The sequence below is a fragment of the Trichechus manatus genome, unplaced genomic scaffold (assembly GCF_000243295.1).
Source record: "Trichechus manatus latirostris isolate Lorelei unplaced genomic scaffold, TriManLat1.0 scaffold00154, whole genome shotgun sequence".
Lineage (NCBI taxonomy): Eukaryota > Metazoa > Chordata > Mammalia > Sirenia > Trichechidae > Trichechus > Trichechus manatus.
This window is the reverse complement of record NW_004444090.1, coordinates 1,768,696-1,790,059: the sequence shown is the minus strand read 5'-3', so window position 1 is coordinate 1,790,059 and position 21,364 is coordinate 1,768,696. Positions and strand designations below refer to the sequence as shown.

The window sequence follows — 21,364 nt, the reverse complement described above, 5'->3', positions numbered from 1 at the left end:
TAAGAGGTTGGCTCTTCAGGCAGCTCTTTCTCGAGCAGCTTACCTACTTACTCATCACTACAGCCCTCCTGCTCACTACTAAACTGAAGGTACAAACATCTGGACACAGGCCACAGTCTGAAAGGGCCCTGTAGCAAAAGTATGGTAGCTGAAGGATAGGGCATTTGGTCAGGGGAAATAAAAGTACCTTTAGAAGGAATTTCTGACTGAGGACTAAGGTGTTAAGAGCTTAATAAGATGTAACAATGGCAAAAGAATATTAAAATCTAAGGTTGCATAAATCATTGTAAACAGCAATGATCTTTCTTAGAAATGTTAAAATTCAACTGCATGAAATGAACAAATATAATTGAGAACTGGAGACTTTAAAGTAAAATCCACCACAAAGGATAAGGACACTATAATGATTAAAGGGTCAATACACCAGGAGGACATAACTATAATAAATATTTATGCACCCAATGACCGGGCTCCAAAATATATAAAACAAACTCTAACAGCATTGAAAAGAGAGATAGAGAGCTCCACAATAATAGTAGGAGACTTCAACACACCACTTTCAGTGAAGGACAGAACATCCAGAAAGAAGCTCAATAAAGAAACAGAAGATCTAAATGCTACAATCAATCAATTTGATCTCATAGACATATACCAAACACTCCACCCAACACAGCCAAGTATACTTCCTTTTGTAACGCACATGGAACATTCTCCAGAATAGACCACATATTAGGCCATAAAGCAAGCCTTAACAGAATCTAAAGCATCGAAATATTACAAAGTATCTTTTCTGATCATAAAGCCATAAAAGTAGAAATCAGTAACAGAAAAACGAAAAAAATTGAACACATAGAAACTGAACAACACCTTGCTCAAAAACTACTGGGTTATAGAAGAAATTAAGGATGGAATAAAGAAATTCATAGAATCAAATGAGAATGAAAACACATCCTACCAGAACTTTTGGGATACAGCAAAAGCAGTGCTCAGAGGTCAGTTTATAGCAATAAATGCACACATCCAAAAAGAAGAAAGGGCCGTAATCAAAACTTTAACTCTACAACTGGAACAAGCAGAAAGAGAGCAGCAAAAGAAGCCCTCGGGCGCCAGATGAAAGGAAATAATAAGAATTAGAGCAGGACTAAATGAAATAGAGAATAGAAAAACAATTGAAAGAGTTAACAAGACCGAAAGCTGGTTCTTTGAAAAGATCTACAAAATTGATAAACCACTGGCCAAACTGACAAAAGAAAAACAGGAGAGGAAGCAAATAACCCATATAAGAAATGAGATGGGTGATATCACAACAGACCCAACTGAAATTAAAAGAATCATAATAGAATACTATGAAAAACTGTACTCTAACAAATTCGAAAACCTAGAGGAAATGGACAAATTTCTAGAAACTCGCTACTGACCTAAACTAACACAAACAGAGGTAGAACAACTATATAAACCCATAACAAAAGAAGAGATTGAAACGGTAATTAAAAAAATCCCAAAAAAAGAAAGCTCCTGCCCAGATGGTTTCACTGGAGAATTCTACCAAACTTTCAGAGAAGAGTTAACACCACTACTACTAAAGGTATTTCAGAGCAGAAAAAAGGACAGACTACTCCCAAATTCATTCTATGAAGCCAGCATAACCCTGATACCAAAACCAGGTAAAGACACCACAAAAAAAGAAAATTACAGACCAATATCCCTCATGAACATTGATGCAAAAATCCTCAACAAAATTCTAGCCAACAGAATTCAGCAACATATCAAAAAAAAAAATTCACCATGATCAAGTGGTATTTATACCAGGTATGCAGGGATGGTTCAACATTAGGAAAACAATCAATGTAATCCATCACATTAATAATACCAAAGACAAGAGCCACATGATCTTATCAATCAATGCAGAAAAGGCATTTGACAAGGTCCAACACCCATTCATGATGAAAACCCTCAACAAAATAGGAATAGAAGGGAAATTCCTTAACATGATTAAGGGCGTTTATACAAAGCCAACAGTCAACATCATCCTAAATGGAGAGACTTTGAAAGCATTCCCCTTGAGAACTGGAACTAGACAAGGATGCCCTTTATCACCATTCTTATTCAACACTGTGCTGGAGGTCCTAGCCAGAGCAGTTAGGCTAGAAAAAGAAATAAAGGGCATCCAAATTGGTAGGGAAGAAGTCAAAGTATCTCTATCTGCAGATGATATGATCTTATATACAGAAAACCTCAAAGAATCCACAAGAAAACTACTGGAACTAATAGAAGTTTTCAGCAAAGTTTCAGGATACAAGATAAACATACAAAAATCAGTTAGATTCCTCTACACCAAGAAAGAGAACTTTGAAGAGGAAATCATCGAGGACTGGGATGAAAATACCTAAGAACTTATTTTTCTCTAGGCAACAAAGTAAGTGTTGTTTCTGTTTTAGCAAAAGTTCATCTATCCCTAAATTCATTTCTATCTTTACTAAAAAAAGTAGATTTTTAACAAAATGGTCAACAAAATAATTGTAGGTTTTAGTGCTGAGCATATTAATTTATTATTAATTTTGGTCTTCCCATTAGTTAAAAAAAACAACAACAAAACTGTTGCTGTCAAGTTGATTCTGACTCATAGCGACCCTGTAAGACAGAGTACAACTGCCCCATAGGAGTTCCAAGGCTGTAAATCTTTACAGAAGCAGACTGCCACATCTTTCTCCCGCGGAACGGCTGGTGGGTTTGAACTCAGCAGTTGAGCATTTAACCGCTGTGCCACCAGGGCTCCTTTGCCATTAGTCGCCTTTATAAAAATGAGTTTCACAGTAGTAGGCACAATAGCTTTTAAAGAGAATCTGAGAAAAATTAATAAATAAGCAAAGAGAAATGAAACAGAATTGTCTAGTGTAATGTTTATTCTAATTTATATTAATATTCTTCTATAAATTATTAGGTTGTTAAAGTAAAAGTATCTTAATCTAAGCATTTTATGAAGTACTATAAAGGATCCCAACCCTTAAAAATTATGAAAGACTTCAAGATCTCATTAATGGAGTTAGAAATGTCAGCTATTATTCTACCAGTCGACTTTGGTCTGCATTTTCTGGGCCTCTTCAGGCCAGGAGTAACAATCAGGTAGAATCTGGTCATAATCAGTGCTATACATTTGAGAGCGGACAAATGCTTCCTTGTTTGGGGGCTCAGGATAAACTGTGGCTGTCTTTTCCTGGTAGGCATCTTCCACAATCTAAAAATAAGAAAATAATATTAATTACTAAGTACAGGTGATGATGACAGGTCAGTAGAAGTTTTTGTCAGTTATAAAAAATTAATTTATAGTTTAGATCTTGTCTGTTTCCAAAAAATTAGTTATATTAAAATAAAAGCACACATACGTTTAAAAAAAAAAAAAACCCACTGCCTTCAAGTTGATTCCGACTCATAACGACCCTATAGGACAGAGTAGAACTGCTCCATAGAGTTTCCAAGGAGCGCCTGGTGAATTCAAACTGCTGACCTTTTGGTTAGCAGCCATAGCTCTTAACTACTGTGCCACCAGGGTTTCCACATATACACAGGAGGATATAAAATAAAAATGCAATCATAGATCATATAGCAAAAGGGGGAAATGATTATATAGAAAGAGGGGAAGATGATATCATCAACTAAGGAAAGTGAATAGTGGAGATTTATTCAAGTGTGATCATAGCAGGTATTCTCAGATAAACCAGTGCTGACATGGTCTGACTAAGAACTTGAACTAAAGACCTGAAAATTCCTGCAGGCTTGAACTTGAATATCTTGAGTTTTCAAGAATCCCTATTCTGACCACACTGTTCTACAAAACCTCTTTATTTACTGTAAAACCTAACCTAACTAACCCGTTGCTGTGAAGTCAATTCTGACTCACAGCAACCCTACAGGGTTCCTGTTCCTCTAATCCTGTTCCTCTAATCTGCCTGGACTCCACGGTCAGTTTCACCAATCCTTGTCAATATCATAGAATCTCTTGTCTCCATGGCGTTGTGTTACATTCACAGTTCTAGTCTCCAGTCTGGGGAACCCTCAGTCCTGGCTTTCTCCGTTCATGGCTATCCATCATAGAACCATGCTATGGGTCTACTGTGATGTCATACTTTTCCTAACCTTACTTGGGCCCATTGAAGTCTTTCATAATTACTCTTTTATCCTTTTTTAAAACTTCCTCTCATAGTTCCCAAAAGGCAATTCCAAATCTTCCCCCATCTTCAAGTTTCCATTTGACTCTACTAAGAATATTTCAACTAAAAGTAATCTATCTCAATTTACCAATTCACATTGTCTCTACTATCTTCATACATTCTCTCTTCCTCTAATATCTTTGAGAAAAATGGATTCTCCTCCTTGTTAAAATTCATCACGCCATATGTGCTCTTTATTTCACTCCAGCTAAAAAAAAAAAGACTGAGGAGCTATTTGCACGATAGACTTATTTGGATAAGTCTAATTTCAAAGAATCTCAGAATGATTAAGTATCACTTCTCAATGTGAAATTATGCATTTATGAAAAATTATAAATATTATGCAATATCATGAAGAAATGTATGTGAAAAAAAGCAGGAAACAAAAGTATGTGTACATCATGATTACAATAACCTTATAAAAGAAAGCAAGCATATGAAAAGACATTGGAAGCGTACATACCAAAATGATAGTAATGCCTATGTTAGAAAAGTAGACTATCAGATATTCTCCTTTTCTCTATTTTCCAAAGTGCATATATATGGCATTATTACTTAACCGTTTTATTGAGGTATAATTCATACACCACAAAATTCAACTATTTAAGTGTAGAATTCAATTATTTTTAGTAAATTTACAGCATTGTGCAACCACTATCACATCTAGTTTTAGAACATTTTCATCACCACAGGAAGACCCTTTGTGCCTGCTTACAATGGCTATATTATTTTATGATAAAACATTTTGTTTCATTACTGAGCATAGACCATGTGAAAGTCTACCTCCTCTTTCCATTCCCAGGGCATACCGTATAAATGATTCCCTCTCTCACTGGAATCTTTTATTCTCTCTTTGTCAATGCCAAACTCTCTGAGTGGCTTATATTTTCTTGCTTCCCTAACTCTCCTCTGACTTCTTAACCTCTTGCACTACTGAAATATTTCTTTTGTAAAAGTCTCTGATAATTTCCTAAATACCAAGTATGAAAGTCTTCATCTGTTTGTCTCTCCAGGATTTGGTTTTATTGATCATAGCTTTCATCCCCATACTGAAATAGTGTCTATTCTAATTTCTGACATACTGCTTAATTCTGAGTCTCTTCTTAAAATCCTGACCATTTCTCTTCTTAACTGGCTTCTTCTCTTTCTTCTGTCCTCAGTTTTCTTTCCTTTCTATACTTCTTTCTTGGCAACCTAAACCACTCCTAGAGCTTCCTGTTACCACATGTGGATGATTCCTGCATCTTTACATCTAGCCTCTCTTCAAACTGCAGTCATTTCTACAGACCTGTTAGAACTGTACATTGGACTGTGCCACTGAGACCTCCAATTTGCAGTCCACTTCCCTCATCTTCCTCCCTGAAGCTGTTCTTTGTCCTCATTTCCCATTTTCTGTCTACACACCCAGAATTCTTCCATTACTCTAGGTGTAATATCTCTGAGTCTTTTCATACTCCACTTCTTGTCCTCTGGTTTCTTACTTTCTCCTCTAACCATATGCTAACTCCTTTTCATTTAAATCTCCAAAATGAGCTTAAAATAATAATATGCTGTTCAGTATATGAATAATTTAAACGAGTTAAAAACTAGTAGATAAAAATCAGTTGAAAATATGAACCCACTCTTTCATAAATAAATAACCAAGCAGATTATCATCTAAAGTTTTTAAGACTACCTGTATTTTGAAGCACCCACCCTCCAATCGACAAGATTGAATCCTAAATGATTTTTAAATAAACTTGCTAATTTTTTAAACCTGCAATTTTCAACAGGAACAATTTTGCAACCCAGGGGATAGATATCTGACAATGTCTAGAGACGTTTTTGCTTGTCACAACTGGGAGTAGGGAGTGCTACTGGCATCTAGTGGGTAGAAGCCAGGGATGCTGATAAATATCCTACAATTCCCAGGACACCCCTCACACTAAGAATTATACAACCAAAACGTCTAGAGTGCTGAGATTGAGAAACCATAGTTTAAACATATAACTACATTAAAGAAAAGTCAATTTCTCTCATTTTAGTTATAGAAAATTTCCCTGCATTTAGATTCTACTTGGCTAGCTTCTTCAATAGCTCATCTACCACCCCAACAGCTTATGAGTTCTTTGCCTTCATTGTTTTGCCTACTTCCCAGTATTATCAATCATGACATTAGTCATTTAAGATGCTATACATGGAGACATGGAAAGATGTATAATAAGGCAGGTGGTTCTAGGTCTAAATATAACTCTACCACATCTGCAATATTTTGGTGAGTATCACAAGTGTGATATGGAAAAGAATAACTAAAAAAAGTTAAAATGGGAGAACCTGACTGAAAGGCATCCTTAATGAATTATTTGAGTTATGGGAGGATAAAAGGAAAGATAAGGAAATTAATGATTCAGTCCAATTGTTCCATTCCTCCCTAAGAATCAACCATGGTTCTTAAGCCCTACTGAGGCACTGTGCCTCATTTCTCTGATGCAGTAAGTTGGTATTTCAGCTATACATTTCAAAGAAGCTGATTTCGGGTACTTAAAAATGCATATTTAGCAAGAGAAAAAAGGAAAAGTAATGAGGATCGAATAAGAGTGGTTTTACCTTTTCTGCAATTTTCAGAGAAACCTCCCTAATGGTGTTCAAAGGAGGATAAAGCCGGCCCTCTTCCAAGTGTTTATCTGACACTTGCTGGGCTATAACCTTAAACAAACAAAAAAAGAAACAAACATTTGTAATTCAAACCATATAATGTGGTGGTCAGGAGAAGTAAACAGTCCATTATAAGTAAATGGTCACATATAATGGTCACGTATAGAATCAGATTACATTAATCTAATCATCTAATTTTGTCTCCTAATTTTATTGACAGAAAAACTGAGCCCAGAGAGGCTTGGTGATTGGTGGGATCACATAATTACTGAAAAAGCTGGGATTAGAATCCAGGTTTCCTCCTTAGTCCAGTCATAAAATGCTGGATACCTTCCATTTTGACCCACTATAGGAACAGCAATAAAGATGTGAAAGCAAAGAAGAAGAGCAGCAGAGGAAGATGATAGAAGTGATGGAAAAGGACCTGGGAAGGAGAAGAAAGAAGGTGTCCAAGGCTGATCATGCCATTACTCCTACTCACATAGTCTTGCACCCGTTAAAAACCAAACTCGTTGCCTTTGAGTCGATTCCGACTCATAGCAACCCTATAGGACAGAGTAGAACTGCCCCATAGGATTTTCAAGGCTGTAATCTTTATAGAAACAGACTGCCACATCTTTTCCTATGGAGTGGCTGGTGGGTTTGAACTGCCAGCCTTTTGGTTAGCAGCCGAGCATATTAACCACTGTACCACCGGGGTTCCTCTTCAGCATCGTGGCAACCTACAAGCCACCACTGGCAGACAGGTATTTGCTGTGCATGAGGTACACTGGCCGGGAATTGAACCCAAGTCTCCCGCATGGAGAGCGAGAATTCTACCACTAAATCACCAATGCTCTCATGCACAGGAGGCAGAGCAGGGTTATTTCAGAGTCACATTGACTCCATACAGAGTTCGTAACTTTACACAAATTCTGGATTATCTTGAATCACCTTGCTAGTCTCAGCATTTGCTCTCCCGAAACCATTCCTTATTTCTAAATCAAAGGAGGCTAAATTATTTATTGAACCCTACTATGGCAGAGACATGGACTCAGCAACCTTGGAGTTCCCTTTGCTCTAAGACTGTGACTAAGTCTCTTACTGGGATGAATCTAAATCAACTTGTAGCTGGGCCTTTATTTAATAGAACTGTGGATACAGGTAAAAAATAGAAAACCTTCCTCATCTGAGAAGTTTTGAATAACTAAACATTCATTTTTCAATATTTCTTAATATCTTTTAGATTTTTTAATTATAGAATTATTTCTGAAATACTATTTTGTTGCCACCAGCAAATATATACAATACTGAACAAGTATAACACTACAGAGAGGTTAAAGAAAAAGTTCCTGTCCTTGAGAGATTTATAATTTAATGAGGTAACAGAGTATAGAAAAATATAAAACTGAAAGAGAAGATAGTCCAGGTTAAAGATAAAATGAATGTGACTGTTAAGAAATCCAGAGGAAGAGTGGTTTACGGAAGGCTTCACAGAGGAGGGAGGCTTGGGTCTGGAATTGAAGGAAGGTCAGAACTTAGACAAACAGGAAAGGGGGCAGGCATTCCAGACAAAAGACAGAGTCAGACCAAAGGCAGAGATGAGTGGGCTGGATTCAGTAAACCAGTATCCTGATCTGAGGGAGCCGAGGGTCCCCCAGACAAATGATAAGGATAGGAACACTGTCAATGCCAAAATTTAGGAGTTTGGGTTAAATCTTACAGATGACTGATGACTTCTGAATGAGGATATTTAGACAGAAGTTGGGGGGAAAAGGGAGATAAAATTACTAGTAAAACTGTTACTTGATTAAATATTACCTTACATATTATAAAAAAAATAAGAAAATGTTCAAATTCAGAATTGTGGTGAAGCCAAATGATCTTCTTAGCTCATTCTGAGCTCTGAAATAGTCAACACCAAACCTGATGGAATTCTGTTGTCTTACACTTTTTTTACAGTGTTGATCATAAATAATTTTACAAAACACACTTTATTTAACTCATTTATTTCTTGCCTTTGTAACAGGATGTTGAGCAAAACTTTCCCTTTGCCCCAGGATTGGTGACCAGGGCCAGAAGGTTTCTCAGACCCTAGCTACACTCTTTTCCCCAAGCCTCAAGGTGCTGGCATGCAGGAAGAGTGAGAGAAGACTGCTCTTCACTACCCACTACTGCTGGTCTCTTGTATCTCAAAAAGAAAAGATGATATTTGAATTGGATATAAAATTTTGAACTGGGAAGATGTTTAATTATTGTTCACTGCTATATCCCCAGTCCCTAGAATAATACCTAGCACATAGTAGGTACTCAATTAACACTTATTAAAAGAATGAGTGAACTGAAAAGTGAACAGAAGACAAAAAGGGGAGATTTGATGGAAAATGATTGAAAATAGTGATGGGGCAAAATAAAACCACTTCATGTTAATTCTCCATTAAATTGAGACTTTTTAAAAAGCTCTGTTACTCCTTGCTCCGCAAAGTTTATTTGTGACAGACTTAAATCAGTTGGTATTTCTTAGATGCGAAAGCAAAAACTTTTACAGCTATCTAGTATCATTATTTAATAGGATATAGAAAAATGAATAGCGCTGTCTTGAAAAGGTATATAGCATGGTGATTCAATGTTCAGGCTCTGGTGTGAGATTCTGACTCCACTAAATCCTATCGGTTTGAATTGGGGCAAGTTACTTAATGTTATGGATTGAATTGTGTCCCCTAAAAACAACTGCCATCTTGGCTAGTCCATGATTCCCAGTATTGTGCGATTGTCCATCATTTTGTCATCTGATGCGATTTTCCTATGTGTTGTAAATCCTACCTCTATGATGTTAATGAGATGGCATTAGTAGCAGTTATGTTAATGAGGCAGGACTCAATCTACAAGATTAGGCTGTGTCTTAAGTCAATCTCTTTTGAGATATAAAAGAGAGAAGTGAGCAGAGAGAAAGCGTACCACCAAGAAAGCAATGCCAGGAACAGAGCGTATCCTTTGGTCCTGAGTTTCCTGTGCTGAGAAGCTCCTAGACCAGGGAAAGATTGATGACAAGGACGTTCTCCCAGAACCAACAGAGACAGAAAGCCTTTCCCTGGAGCTGGCAGCCTGGATTTGGACTTCTAGCCTCCTAGACTGTGAGAGTATAAATTTCTCTTTGTTAAAGCCATCTGCTAGTGGTATTTCTGTTATAGCAGCACTAGATACCTGAGACACTTAACCCCTTCTAAGCCTCAGTTATCTCACTGTTAATATAGAGATAATAACAGTTCCCCATTCATAGGGTTTCATGAAGTTATCTTAGCAACGAATTTACCACAATGTCTGACAAAGTAGGTGTTTAATAAATCTTAGCAATTCTACTTAAAAAAGACCAGGTAGGCAGTCAGTATGGCAGAATGGAAGTAAAATAGCTTTTGGGGTCAGCTGTAGCTTTACAATATATTTAGCTTATTAGCTATTTGATTTGGGGTCAAGTTATACAACCAATCAACTTGAAAGTTTTTCAACTGTAAAACAGGGTAGTTGTGAAGATCATATGAGATAATACGTATACGGCAACTATCGCCATGTCTGGCACATAGCTGGCATTCAACACCATTGCTTTTTCTCTAGAATGCTGCACAAATGTCTTTAAAGAGATTGGGATTAGTAGGAAGATGGCTGGATAAAGAAGAATCAGTTTGAATCTTTGCTCTCCATGTAAGTCTGTCATGAGACGGAATCAAAAAATTTTGAACAGAGTTGGGTAGTGCTAAAATGAAAGGGATTGACCCTGGTGGAGTGAAAGGGAAAGAATATATAAGAGTAGTCTCGCTCTCATCTATTGACTCAGTCACTGAAAAATTATTTACTGTCTTTGATATGCCATGGGTATCTCTATCCACATGTGGGTGCTTTCAAATAATCTCTCTCCTTTTCTTTTTGACAAAGTTATGGCAGCTGGATTTTTGGTTATCCAGTGACTTAAGTCAATCAAAGGTTTCTTCCAGATAGTTTTGTCTGTGGTGATCATTTTTAGAGTCCTCTGGTCAGGCATCAGGAAGAGGGGGAGTGGGACAGATGAGAGGGCACAAAGCAGGTGATTCAGGAAGAGTGGTATGAGGATAGGAGGCCAAGGTTTGCTTCCAAGAAGTGAACAGGTAGTGATAAGTTTTTTCCCAGGCTGCTGTATGGACCACGCAGGGCCAGGAGGGCTGACGGAGGGGAACAGTAGATGCTCTCATCAGAGGTCCACAAGACTTTCCAGAGTGCTAAGAAAGCCAAAAATCTCTTGTTGTGTGCTGTTAAGTCAATTCCGACTCAGAGTGACCCTATATGACAGAGTAGAGCTGCCCCATAGGGTTTCCTAGGCTGTAATCTTTAAGGGAGAAGATAACCAAGTCTTTTCTCCCACGGAGCTGCTGGTGGGTTCGAACTGCCAACCTTTCAGTTACCAGCTGAGCACTTAACTTCTGTGCCACCAGGGCTTCTTAAAAATCTTAGTGATATACATTTCCAGAAATAGTCTTTGAGATTGGTGCCAATCTACGTGACTTCTAGTTCCATAAGCGATCCAACTAGTATTTTTGTCAATAATCTTAGCAGTTATTAAACTTGGGGTTGCCAAATTAAAAAATTCACACAGGTCTCCTCCATGTTACTTTTGTTAACTACAAAATATACTCTAGACAAGAAGGGCTTTCTTCTTTTTCGGGCTGTCTGTGGTATTATTCTTCTTACTAAGATATATGAGCTAGTTCTATTTGATTCAACTCAACAAGTATTTACTAAGTTTCTGCTATGTGCTGCTAGGTGCTATTGGAGCCTCAGAAGAAATATATGGAAGACTCTCTTTCAAGAAGGTAATTTATAATTTAATTGCAGAGCCAACTTAATTGTTTAAAACATGCAGCTCTCAAGAGCATAACATAATTATGACCAAAACTAACTGTCAAAATGTTTGATAAAGACAGCTGTGGCTAAGGAGAAAGACCAAGATGAGCCAGAATAGTTATGACAGAATTCAAAGATGAGGTGGCACTTAAGCAGTGCCCTGAAGAAAAGGGCTTAGATGGCGGAGAATAATTCTCAGGGCTTTCCAGACAGAATAATAGATAAAAGAGTTATAAAGGTGTAAAATGCATGGTGTGTTTGAAGACTACGAGGTGAGGGAGAATGGAAAGAATGTCAAGCTTCTAAGCTTTGGTGCCTGCTTCTAAGGGGGTTTGACTAATAGAGATGTGAAAGTTGAGGGTGGGGAAGATGATGAGTCTGGTTGTAAGCATGTGTGTTTGAAGGCACAACAAGGCATTTTGGTAGGGTTATCCAGCAGGTAACTGAAGACATGGTGAAAGATGGGAATAGAGAGATACAGATGTGGCCATTATTAGAATGAAGGTAATGAAAACAAGAGTATGGATGAGATCTCTGAAAGCATAGAAACAGAAGAAAAGTGTAGGTGTAAAAATGAATGTTCAAAAAAATTCCTTAGTGAAAACGGACATGAAAAGGAGACAAAGAAAACCACAAATGAGCCATAATAGAACTGGTATGAAAAACAGGAATGTTGTATTGAAGCCTAAGAGAAGGTCAGCGGAAAGGCCAAAAGATGAAGCCAGAGAGATCACTGGATATGATAAGAATGACATTATTGGTAGCACCACATTTTTTTTTTCTTCAAAGCTTTCTGGTAGTGACTATTACTCTTTCTGTAGAGTATTGGGAAAAATTTTGTCATGCAATTTGTCACTAGAGGGTGCTAGAGTTATTTAGGAAAAAAACACTGGCTACTGTGAGTAAAAAATCTACTTTTTTTTACCTTCTGATACGGCTGTTAAAAAAATCAATGATTACATTTTTCTTAATTCAAGAACAACTTGAAAAAGTTCTCTTAGTAATGAGACATCTACTTATGCTTAATGTATTTTTTTTTTTTAAGTTAAAGAAACCCTGAAACATGAGCTATCATTCTTTTAATGCAGTGAAAAGTTAGGAACGAAAACACTCTAACTTCCAGAAATCTATTCTCCTAGAATGATGCCAGGCACTAAACATTTAGGTCACACCAATAACAAAAAAATCTGTCTACATTCTTGGGGTTTCTCTTCACAATGGAAAGAATAGGATCATTGCATGATAAAAATATTTTACTATTCATTTTTATTTGGTTCAGTTCAGTTGTAATGTTGTGCAGTGGTTTAATTTTAAGAGAAGAAATTCAGTTTCTTGTTTATGAATGGCACCCTGTTCAAGTCTGAAAATATGATATCAATCACATGTATATTCTGACAACTTAAAGAATGCAATCAATGACACTGGATTGTACATGTAGAAATTGTTGAATTGGTATATGTTCTGCTGTGTATATTCTCAACAACAAACCACAAATAAAACAAACTATTAAGAAACAAAAAGTTATGATTTTACAAATATATGCCCAATCATCAAGGTCCACCTCTGCATCACCCCTGTGGAGGGGAACTGAGGAGAACATGAAGGTCATGCTACATCTTATCCATTGAGTAAGAAAGGCCTTTGTCTCTGGCCTAAGAGTTTCCTGTCTTCTACCAATAGCTACATAAAACTAGAAGGCTAACTTGTTAGCTTGCAAGTAGAGTAAAATCTCAGTGTCTTTACAGTTCTTGACAGCATGAGTTTCCCCAATGCAGCTGTTCTCTGATGTTATGGGAATCTTTCCTGAAGGCTCAGACTGGAGTACACTTCTCTAGTTCTGTTAATGATTTTTCAGTCCAGTCACCTTCAAGTTGATTCTGACTCATGTGTCAGGGTAGAGTTGTGTTCCATAGAGTTTTCAATGGCTGATTTTTTGATAGTAAATTGCCAGGTCTTTCTTCCGAGGCACCTCTGGGTAGATCTGAACCTCCAACCTTTAGGTTAGCAACTGAGAGCATTAACAGTTTGCACTACCCAGGCACTCCTTAATGATTTTATGAATACCTAATTCCCTGTTTTAATTTCCTTTCTGCTTAAAGTAACAGAGTAGTTTCTGTTTTCTTCACTGAACCCTGATTGATAAACTTCGTCAATGTATCATATCAGAACGTCATTTTAAATCTTCAAAATGCCATTATTTTGGAAAGTTCTCAATGGAGAAATATTTATCACTTAATTATTATTTGAAAATACTATTTGTTAACTGTCGTATTACTATCACAGAATTTGCTTGAAGTGTGAAGATAAAAAAGGATTTCTTTTAAGAAATCAGAACATAATTTTCTACTGTCTACTGAAGAGCAATCTTTTACTAGGGACTCAACATGAACCCTCAACCTCTCCCTGGAAAAGATTTTCTCTCATTCAGACTTTACATCTTCTTGAGAGTGAGCATAAATGCTAGATAAATAAAACATGAGACAACTACACAGAGCTCACTTAGCATTGTATAGCCTTGACAAACTTAGAGAATTTTATGATACCTCAGCAGTCGTGAGAAAGACTTTATCCTCGATGTGCCTCAATCCACATGCCACGACACCAAGAGCAACTCCAGGAAACACATAGGAATTGTTGCCTTGGCCAGGATATAGGGTCTGTCCATTTGGAAGAGTGACTGGATCAAAAGGACTGCCACTGGCAAAAACTGCACGTCCCTGCAACAGACACACACGACTCACTTTAAAAAGAAGCAAGATTATTGTAACAATTTAAAAAAGAAAGTATATTTTTTAAAAAAGGATATTTTAAAAGAAATATAACTGCCTCATAGTCAAAATAATGAGTATTTTTAAAGAAGTCTGATTTTTCACTAACTCCCTAATAACCTGGGCAAGTTTTTGTGATGTTGGGCAGCATCTTTCTATCTACTCCTAGGAGAAGTCTGCAGAACACAGGATACCCCAAGGCTACTGCTCTATTCTCTGCAGTGGTCCAACCTGCAGCTTCATCAACCATGTCAATACAGGCTTCCAATCACAGACTTCTGAAGATAAAAAGTGACAATATTAGAGTATTGGGAATAGAGACATTTTAGGTTAGAGTTTAAGGATCAACACATTTCCAAAATAATCACTAGGACACATTTTTTTTATTTCTATACAGTAAAGAGCTATATGGAAAATAATATAGGGAACAAACTCATTATCACAAGTGTGATTAGCAAACAAGGGAAAGAATAAGTTATCAACAATTGTCAACAACTGTCTTTTTTTGTTTTTAGTCTCAATATTTTGTTTGAGGAACCTCATGTATGACATTCTTTTTTTAATTTTTTTTTTTATTGTACTTTAGATGAAGGTTTACAGAACAGTTTCTCATTAAACAGTTAGTACACATACTGTTTTATAACATTGGTTAACACCCCCATGACATGTCAACACTCTCCCATCTCAACCCTGGGTTCCCTATTACTTTCCTGTCCCCTCCTGCCTTCTAGTCCTTGTTCCTGGGCTGTTGTGCTCCATTAGTCTCGTTTTGTTTTATGGGCCTGTCTAATCTTTGGCTGAAGGGTGAACCTCTGGAGTGACTAAAAGGTTGTCTGGGGGCCATACTCTTGGGGTTTCTCCAGTCTCTGTCAGGCCAGTAAGTCTGGTCTTTTTTTGTGAGTCAGAATTTTGTTCTACATTTTTCTCCAGCTCTGTCCTGGACCCTCTGCTGGGATCCCTGTCAGAGCAGTCAGTGGAGGTAGCCGGGCACCATCTAGCTGTACTGGACTCAGTCTGGTGGAGGCCGTGGTAGTTTTGGTCCATTAGTCCTTTGGACTAATCTTTCCCTTGTGTCTTTGGTTGATGGCATTAACTTAGGGCCTGCTAGGGGCTGCATTCCATACTGCTAATCAGAAGGGGAGCATCTGTCTGACCTGGAAGGTGAGAGTGGTGAAACAGTTGACAGTATTCAGGCTTCCAAAATAGGAATAGAAATTCTCAAAAGTAAATCATCATTGTCTAAGAAGTCCATTTGGAGAGTCTAAAGCACCAAATCTCCAAAGCATAGTTTAAATGATGATAGACCAGGTTATAACTTTCATACGTCTTAGATCTGGAGTCTAGATCCACTATGATATTAACAATATTAACTTAATATTAATTTTAAACAATTGTTATAATACACCTTTTGGTTATTTTTAAAGTTGTATAATACAAAGATTCAACCTTCTCCAAGATAGAAAAAAATTAAAATATCTAGAGATTCTCATCTACGTACCTCATCATTTTTGCACAAATTTTTGAGTTTTATTTTCAGACAAGTCTGATACCTTTAATTCTGTTTAGCAGATACTTCATTACAAGAAACTTTCTAATATAAGTAAAGACATATATAGGCCTTCGAAAATCATATCTGAGAAAGAGGGCTACAAGATTATATATAAGCTTGTTTATCTCCCTCCCTTTCACTCCCACTATTCCTGCCTCTTTCTATTATCACCATATTTCAAGGAGTAATGAAATTCAGTTAATGACAGTTATTTAAACATTGTCATATATATGGACTGTTAATATGGAGAAGGAAATCTAAACACATCATTTTTAGATTGTAACTTTCATGGTTCAATAATCTATTGGTAACTTCCTGTCTTTCACCTGTGCTTGCAGCTGCAGAAACTCACATCTAGACCAAATCTAGACCTTTCTTGTTTTGTAACCCTTTGGCTGAACAAACGTCTAAATTTTCAGGCCTTAAAATGACTTTAAATTTTATGTATAACAACACAGAACATCAGGTAAGATCATAAGAAAGAGTGTAGGCCATATCAGATATATTTATAGCAGACAAATTTAAAAACACAATCATATGAAATTGGCTAATAGTTTACGTGCATTACAGGTGAGTCTCTAAACCCTTGAGGTCTACTGAGATACGCCAAGACAAAATAATAATTAGACACTTATTTATATTTGACTGCTATGTGCATGGCACCATGCTAACATTTTGTTATTGCTCAGAGGGGCTTTTTTTTTTTTTTTTTTTTTAAGGATTTAAAGATTACTGAAGAATGTCAGGCTAATTCTCAAATATATAGCTGAGATAAAAATTTAAATTATTGAGGACACTGATGCTATCCAAAATAACAGAAAAAACAATGAAGTAGCTCCTGGCCAAAAATTCATTAATTCTAATAAAAAGCATTTAAGGATATAATTTTAAAGAAGTTGAGCCATCAAGTTCTGATATGTAGAGTGAGATAACTTTATGTTATGTTTAACTTTTCTAGTTTACTTTAGATTTATTTTCAAAATAAAGGAGTTAGGTATATATGACTCAACTTTTATTTTGCTATAATGACATTTTCATGTCTTGGAAAGGAAAAAAGACTCTTGCCAAATATTAGTCAAATACATATAAATACAAACATTGTGTAAAATAAGTCACTTTTTTGAAACAGTGAAGTATTGAGGTATTGAGGACTTCTATCCAAAGCTGGCTGGATAACAAGATAGCTGCCCAAATGCTCCACCCATGGCATCAAAATCCAAACCCAGGATTTAGCAAAGCAAAAATAAAATTGTGGTTTTATACTGTATGATCCAATGTTTTGGAATAGCTAGTTAAAAACTATTTTAATAAGCATCTAAAACCAAGCCCTTTCCTTTTTATTCAACTCTTATAATATTTAAATCTGAGATCTTCCAAGTCACTTGAGGAATTAATACATTACAAAGTTTATTTTATTTTACTCAAGAAGAGAATTTACCCTACAATATTTTGGAAAAGGAAATAGTTCTTATTCCTACTGATCTGTTCACTTTTCTTTTAAACTTGGTTGTATAATTTTTTAAAAAGGTTAAGTGGTACGTAGGAGTCCCTCGGTGGCGCAAACAGTTATGTGTTTGTATACTAGCCGAAAGGTTGGTGGCTCGAACCCACCCAAAAGCGCCTCAGAAGACAGGCCTGGTGATCTGCATCTGTAAGGTCACAGCCTTGAAAACCCTACGGAGCAGTTCTACTCTGCTCACATGCAGCTGCCATGAGTCGGAATCCACTCAATGGCAACTAACGACAACAAGTGGTAAGTACCTTAGATATACTGGGCTTCCCTATAATGAATCAAAATTTGGTCTTTAAAATATCAGCTATACTTTTGCTTTACCTTAGTTAGTTTATAGCACTGCTCTGCAGAACATTCTGCTTTGCTAGTTGGATTACTCAAAGCAAAAATAATAGGCCGCTCATTGAAGGCAGCCATATCTTTGAGAATTTGTTCTGTGAATGCACCACCGATTGCAGCCACTCCTAATGAAGAAAGAGAAATCAGTGATTAGAACTATTATTGGTAAATTTATGCCCAGAAAATAATGAGGCATGTCAGGTCACTTCTAATGGGCACTAAACAAAATATAGAACATTTATTCGTAAAGTGTAGTGATAAAAAGATATGTTTGTTAATGTCAACAATCCTTAGGATTACAATTCTACAAGTATCTATAAAAAATTATAGATAAAATATGTGACACATAATACATTGAGTTAGAGGCTCATCACTTGGAATTTTGATTACAGGCATCTGTATCAGGAGAATTAAAATGTGTTCAATATATATTATCTCTCTATAAGTAATTATATAGATATATTCCAGTCTGTTAGGCTATATATGCTTTATAAACCTATGATAACACTTGAGACATGGGGCCCTGGTGGTTCAGTGGTAGAATTCTTGACTTCCAGTAGGAGACCAGAGTTTGGAGTTTGATTCCTGGCCAGTGCTTGTCATGCACACCTACCATTCTTCTGTCAGTGGAGGCTTGTGTGTTGCTACGATGCTGAAGAGGTTTCAGCGGAGCTTCCAGACTAAGATGGAGTAGGAATAAAGGCCTGGTGATCGACTTCTAAAAAATCAGCCAATGAAAACCCTATTGATCACAATGGTCCAATCAGCAACCACTCATGGGGATGGTGAAGGATAAGGCAGTGTTTCGTTCTGTTGTGCATGAAATTGCCGAGGGTCAGGGGGCTGACCCAACAACACTTAAGACAATCAGCTGATTCAACTATAAAAGGGAAGCATCACTCATTAAAATTATTTTAACAGAAGAATAAAGCAATTAGGGGAAACAAAGCTAAATTACGCCTCAAAATTCAGCACAAGGGAAATTAATGGGGGGGGGGGGCGGTGGAGAAAAAATTTACCTATGAGAGTAGTTGGTTTTATTTTTTGAACAACGGCTTCTAGGTTCTTCATTTCTTCATGTTCCTGGGCAAATACTTCTTTCTCCTGTGTTAAGGAAGCACGTCCCTAAGTAAAGCAAATAAAAAGAAATGATGAATCTGCTAAATATATGTGTGAGTCAAAGAAGTTTTAGAATGTTATACATATTACCAGCACTTATGCTTAACATTTTTATGCATTATATGTTACAGTTATTCTTACAGTCTCTTCCAATTGCCAGAGTATAATTTCATTCATTCTTTCAACTATTAAAATTTATGTGTCAAACAATGGTCTAGGCAATGGAGATACAGCAGTGAACAAAGTCTTTCCCTCATTTATTTATTATTTAATTCTAAGTATTCTAAGTCTACCTAGAAACCAACATTAGCAAATGGTAATGCAAAATATGATTTAAATAAAAACATTGTTCACTACACATTAATACAGCAGTGTCTCAGAATCTAGAGTTGGTTTTTAGCTGCAGCACTACCAATTTATGTACCATTGATTAAGAACGAAAATTGATGCCATATTTACATCATAATATGAATTACAATATGAATATCATATTTATATCACAATATATTATGATTTAAATATTAGCTCTTCTAGGAGCCCTGGTGGGGCAATGGTTAAGTGCTCAGTTGCTAACCGAAAGGTGAGTGGTTCGAACCCACCAGCGGGTCTGCGGGAGAAAACACTAGGCAATCTGTTTTCTTAGAGATTTCAGCCTAGGAAACCCTACAGGGCGATTGTACTCTGTTCCACAGGGTCGCTATGAGTAGGAATCAACTCTACGGCACACAATAACATTAGCTGTTCTAAATAAGTATTAGCTGAATAAGTATTTTTGTTTTTAATGTTTTGATTGTAACTGTGCCATATGCTGTCCAGGAAACAACAGCTAATTATAATTTTAAGATCTTTGGCTACATAATAAATCACCACGTAACTTTATATGGTACTTTATGGCTCATAAGTTGTTCTGACATATTTCATTTGGTCCCTTCAGCAATCTTGAGAAGTAGGGCGAGTGTAATTCGAGTCTTTTTTACATATGAGGAAATTGAGATTCAGAGACGTTAAACGACTTGTCCAAGGCAAGTGATTGTACTGGGACTCAAAGTCTTTCCAATTCGGCACAATACCCCTGGAGAAAAAGCTTTACAGTTGGTATACATTCAAGTATCTGCGAATGGTTAATCCCCAAAATGGTACAATTTTCTTGCTCTAAAAGGTTATCATCATTTTATTTGTTTTTAAAAGTAATATATGTGAATTATAGAAAATTTGAAACACATGAACCTTTCTGTGCCTGTTTCCTCATCTGTAAAACAGGATAAACAAGAAGTTCTATCCCATCAGATTGTTCGTAGATTAAATAAAATAATACACGTAAGCACTTAGAACAGTGCCTAGTTTATAGCAAGAAGGCAATAAATATTAGTTGTTGCTGTAATTAAAATTACCATGAAGAAGAAAAAAATGATTCTAGCACTTATTATTTTGGTGCATTTTCTTCTAGTCTGCTGTAAAGAGCTAGATAGCTATGTACTACCATTTTCCATATGATCATGACAGCATTTACTGTTAGTCATTTCTGGGTTCTTACCTTTTCTCCCTACACACTAAAATACACTACAACTGAGACACTGTGAAAAGGAATCTTATTTAATTCATTCAGAATGAGGCTTGAAGCTCACTGTTTCATAGTCCCTTTGGCAGAGGACATGCTAGTCTCCAGTTATACTGAGTATTTTTATTCTATATTCTTATTCATCATGTTTATTAAAGAAAAATGATTCAAAAGAATCCAATAATTCAATTTCCACTCCATCAGGAAGCATCAAATTGTTCAGTGAAGCCTACTTATTATCACAGCCTTTTTAGAATTTAGTCATGGGTCCAAAATAACAAGTAGTTGATATAAACCTAGACTGATTTTGTGAGTAAAATCTAAACATTCTCAGTTATTGTTCTGTATTTGAGACAATATTTTTAAAAATTGCTCTTTAAAAATGATATTAATAATACAAAAAAAATCTATGACAATACTGAAATCTTTACAATTCTCACTAAAGCTGGAAGGGAGCAACTACCCGGTGCACTGATCCTCAGCTCTCTTTACTTCACAGCTGGGAAATTTATTTGATTTACATATTTCAACCACAAGAACTCAAGCATAATCCTAGCAGGTAAAAAGTGGCTAGATCTAATGATAATTTATTAGTCAGAAATGAGAAAACACAGGTATTTGGGGTGCCAAATAATTCCCCCCAAATATGTGGATAATTACGTGACTGTGATTTAGAGGAAGTAGTAATCTGAACTGCTGGCTCCAATCCCTCATCATCCCTTTGTGTGTCAATGCTCTTTGCCATGTAACTTTGCAGTTCCTTCTACAAAAGACAATGTATACTTTCCTACCCCTTGTCTTTGGACTTGTCCATATGGTTTACTT

General features: G+C 36.4%; 1 protein-coding gene across 2 annotated transcripts in view; it reads right to left on the bottom strand.

Annotated features, from left to right (window-relative positions):
• Positions 1-2,825: 2,825 nt before the first annotated feature.
• Positions 2,826-21,364, bottom strand: part of ME1 (malic enzyme 1) — a 202,648-nt gene continuing 184,109 nt past the window's right edge. The window contains exons 10-14 of one of the 2 annotated variants that reach the window (XM_023740369.1): positions 18,882-18,987; positions 17,845-17,987; positions 14,237-14,410; positions 6,795-6,893; positions 2,826-3,235 (exon numbers count right to left, since the gene is read on the bottom strand). In XM_023740369.1, the coding sequence (XP_023596137.1) occupies positions 3,065-3,235; positions 6,795-6,893; positions 14,237-14,410; positions 17,845-17,987; positions 18,882-18,987 (693 nt within the window). In that variant the 3' untranslated portion in view covers positions 2,826-3,064. The remainder of the gene's footprint in view (positions 3,236-6,794; positions 6,894-14,236; positions 14,411-17,844; positions 17,988-18,881; positions 18,988-21,364) is intronic. The other variant, XM_004386048.2, reaches the window with a different exon arrangement.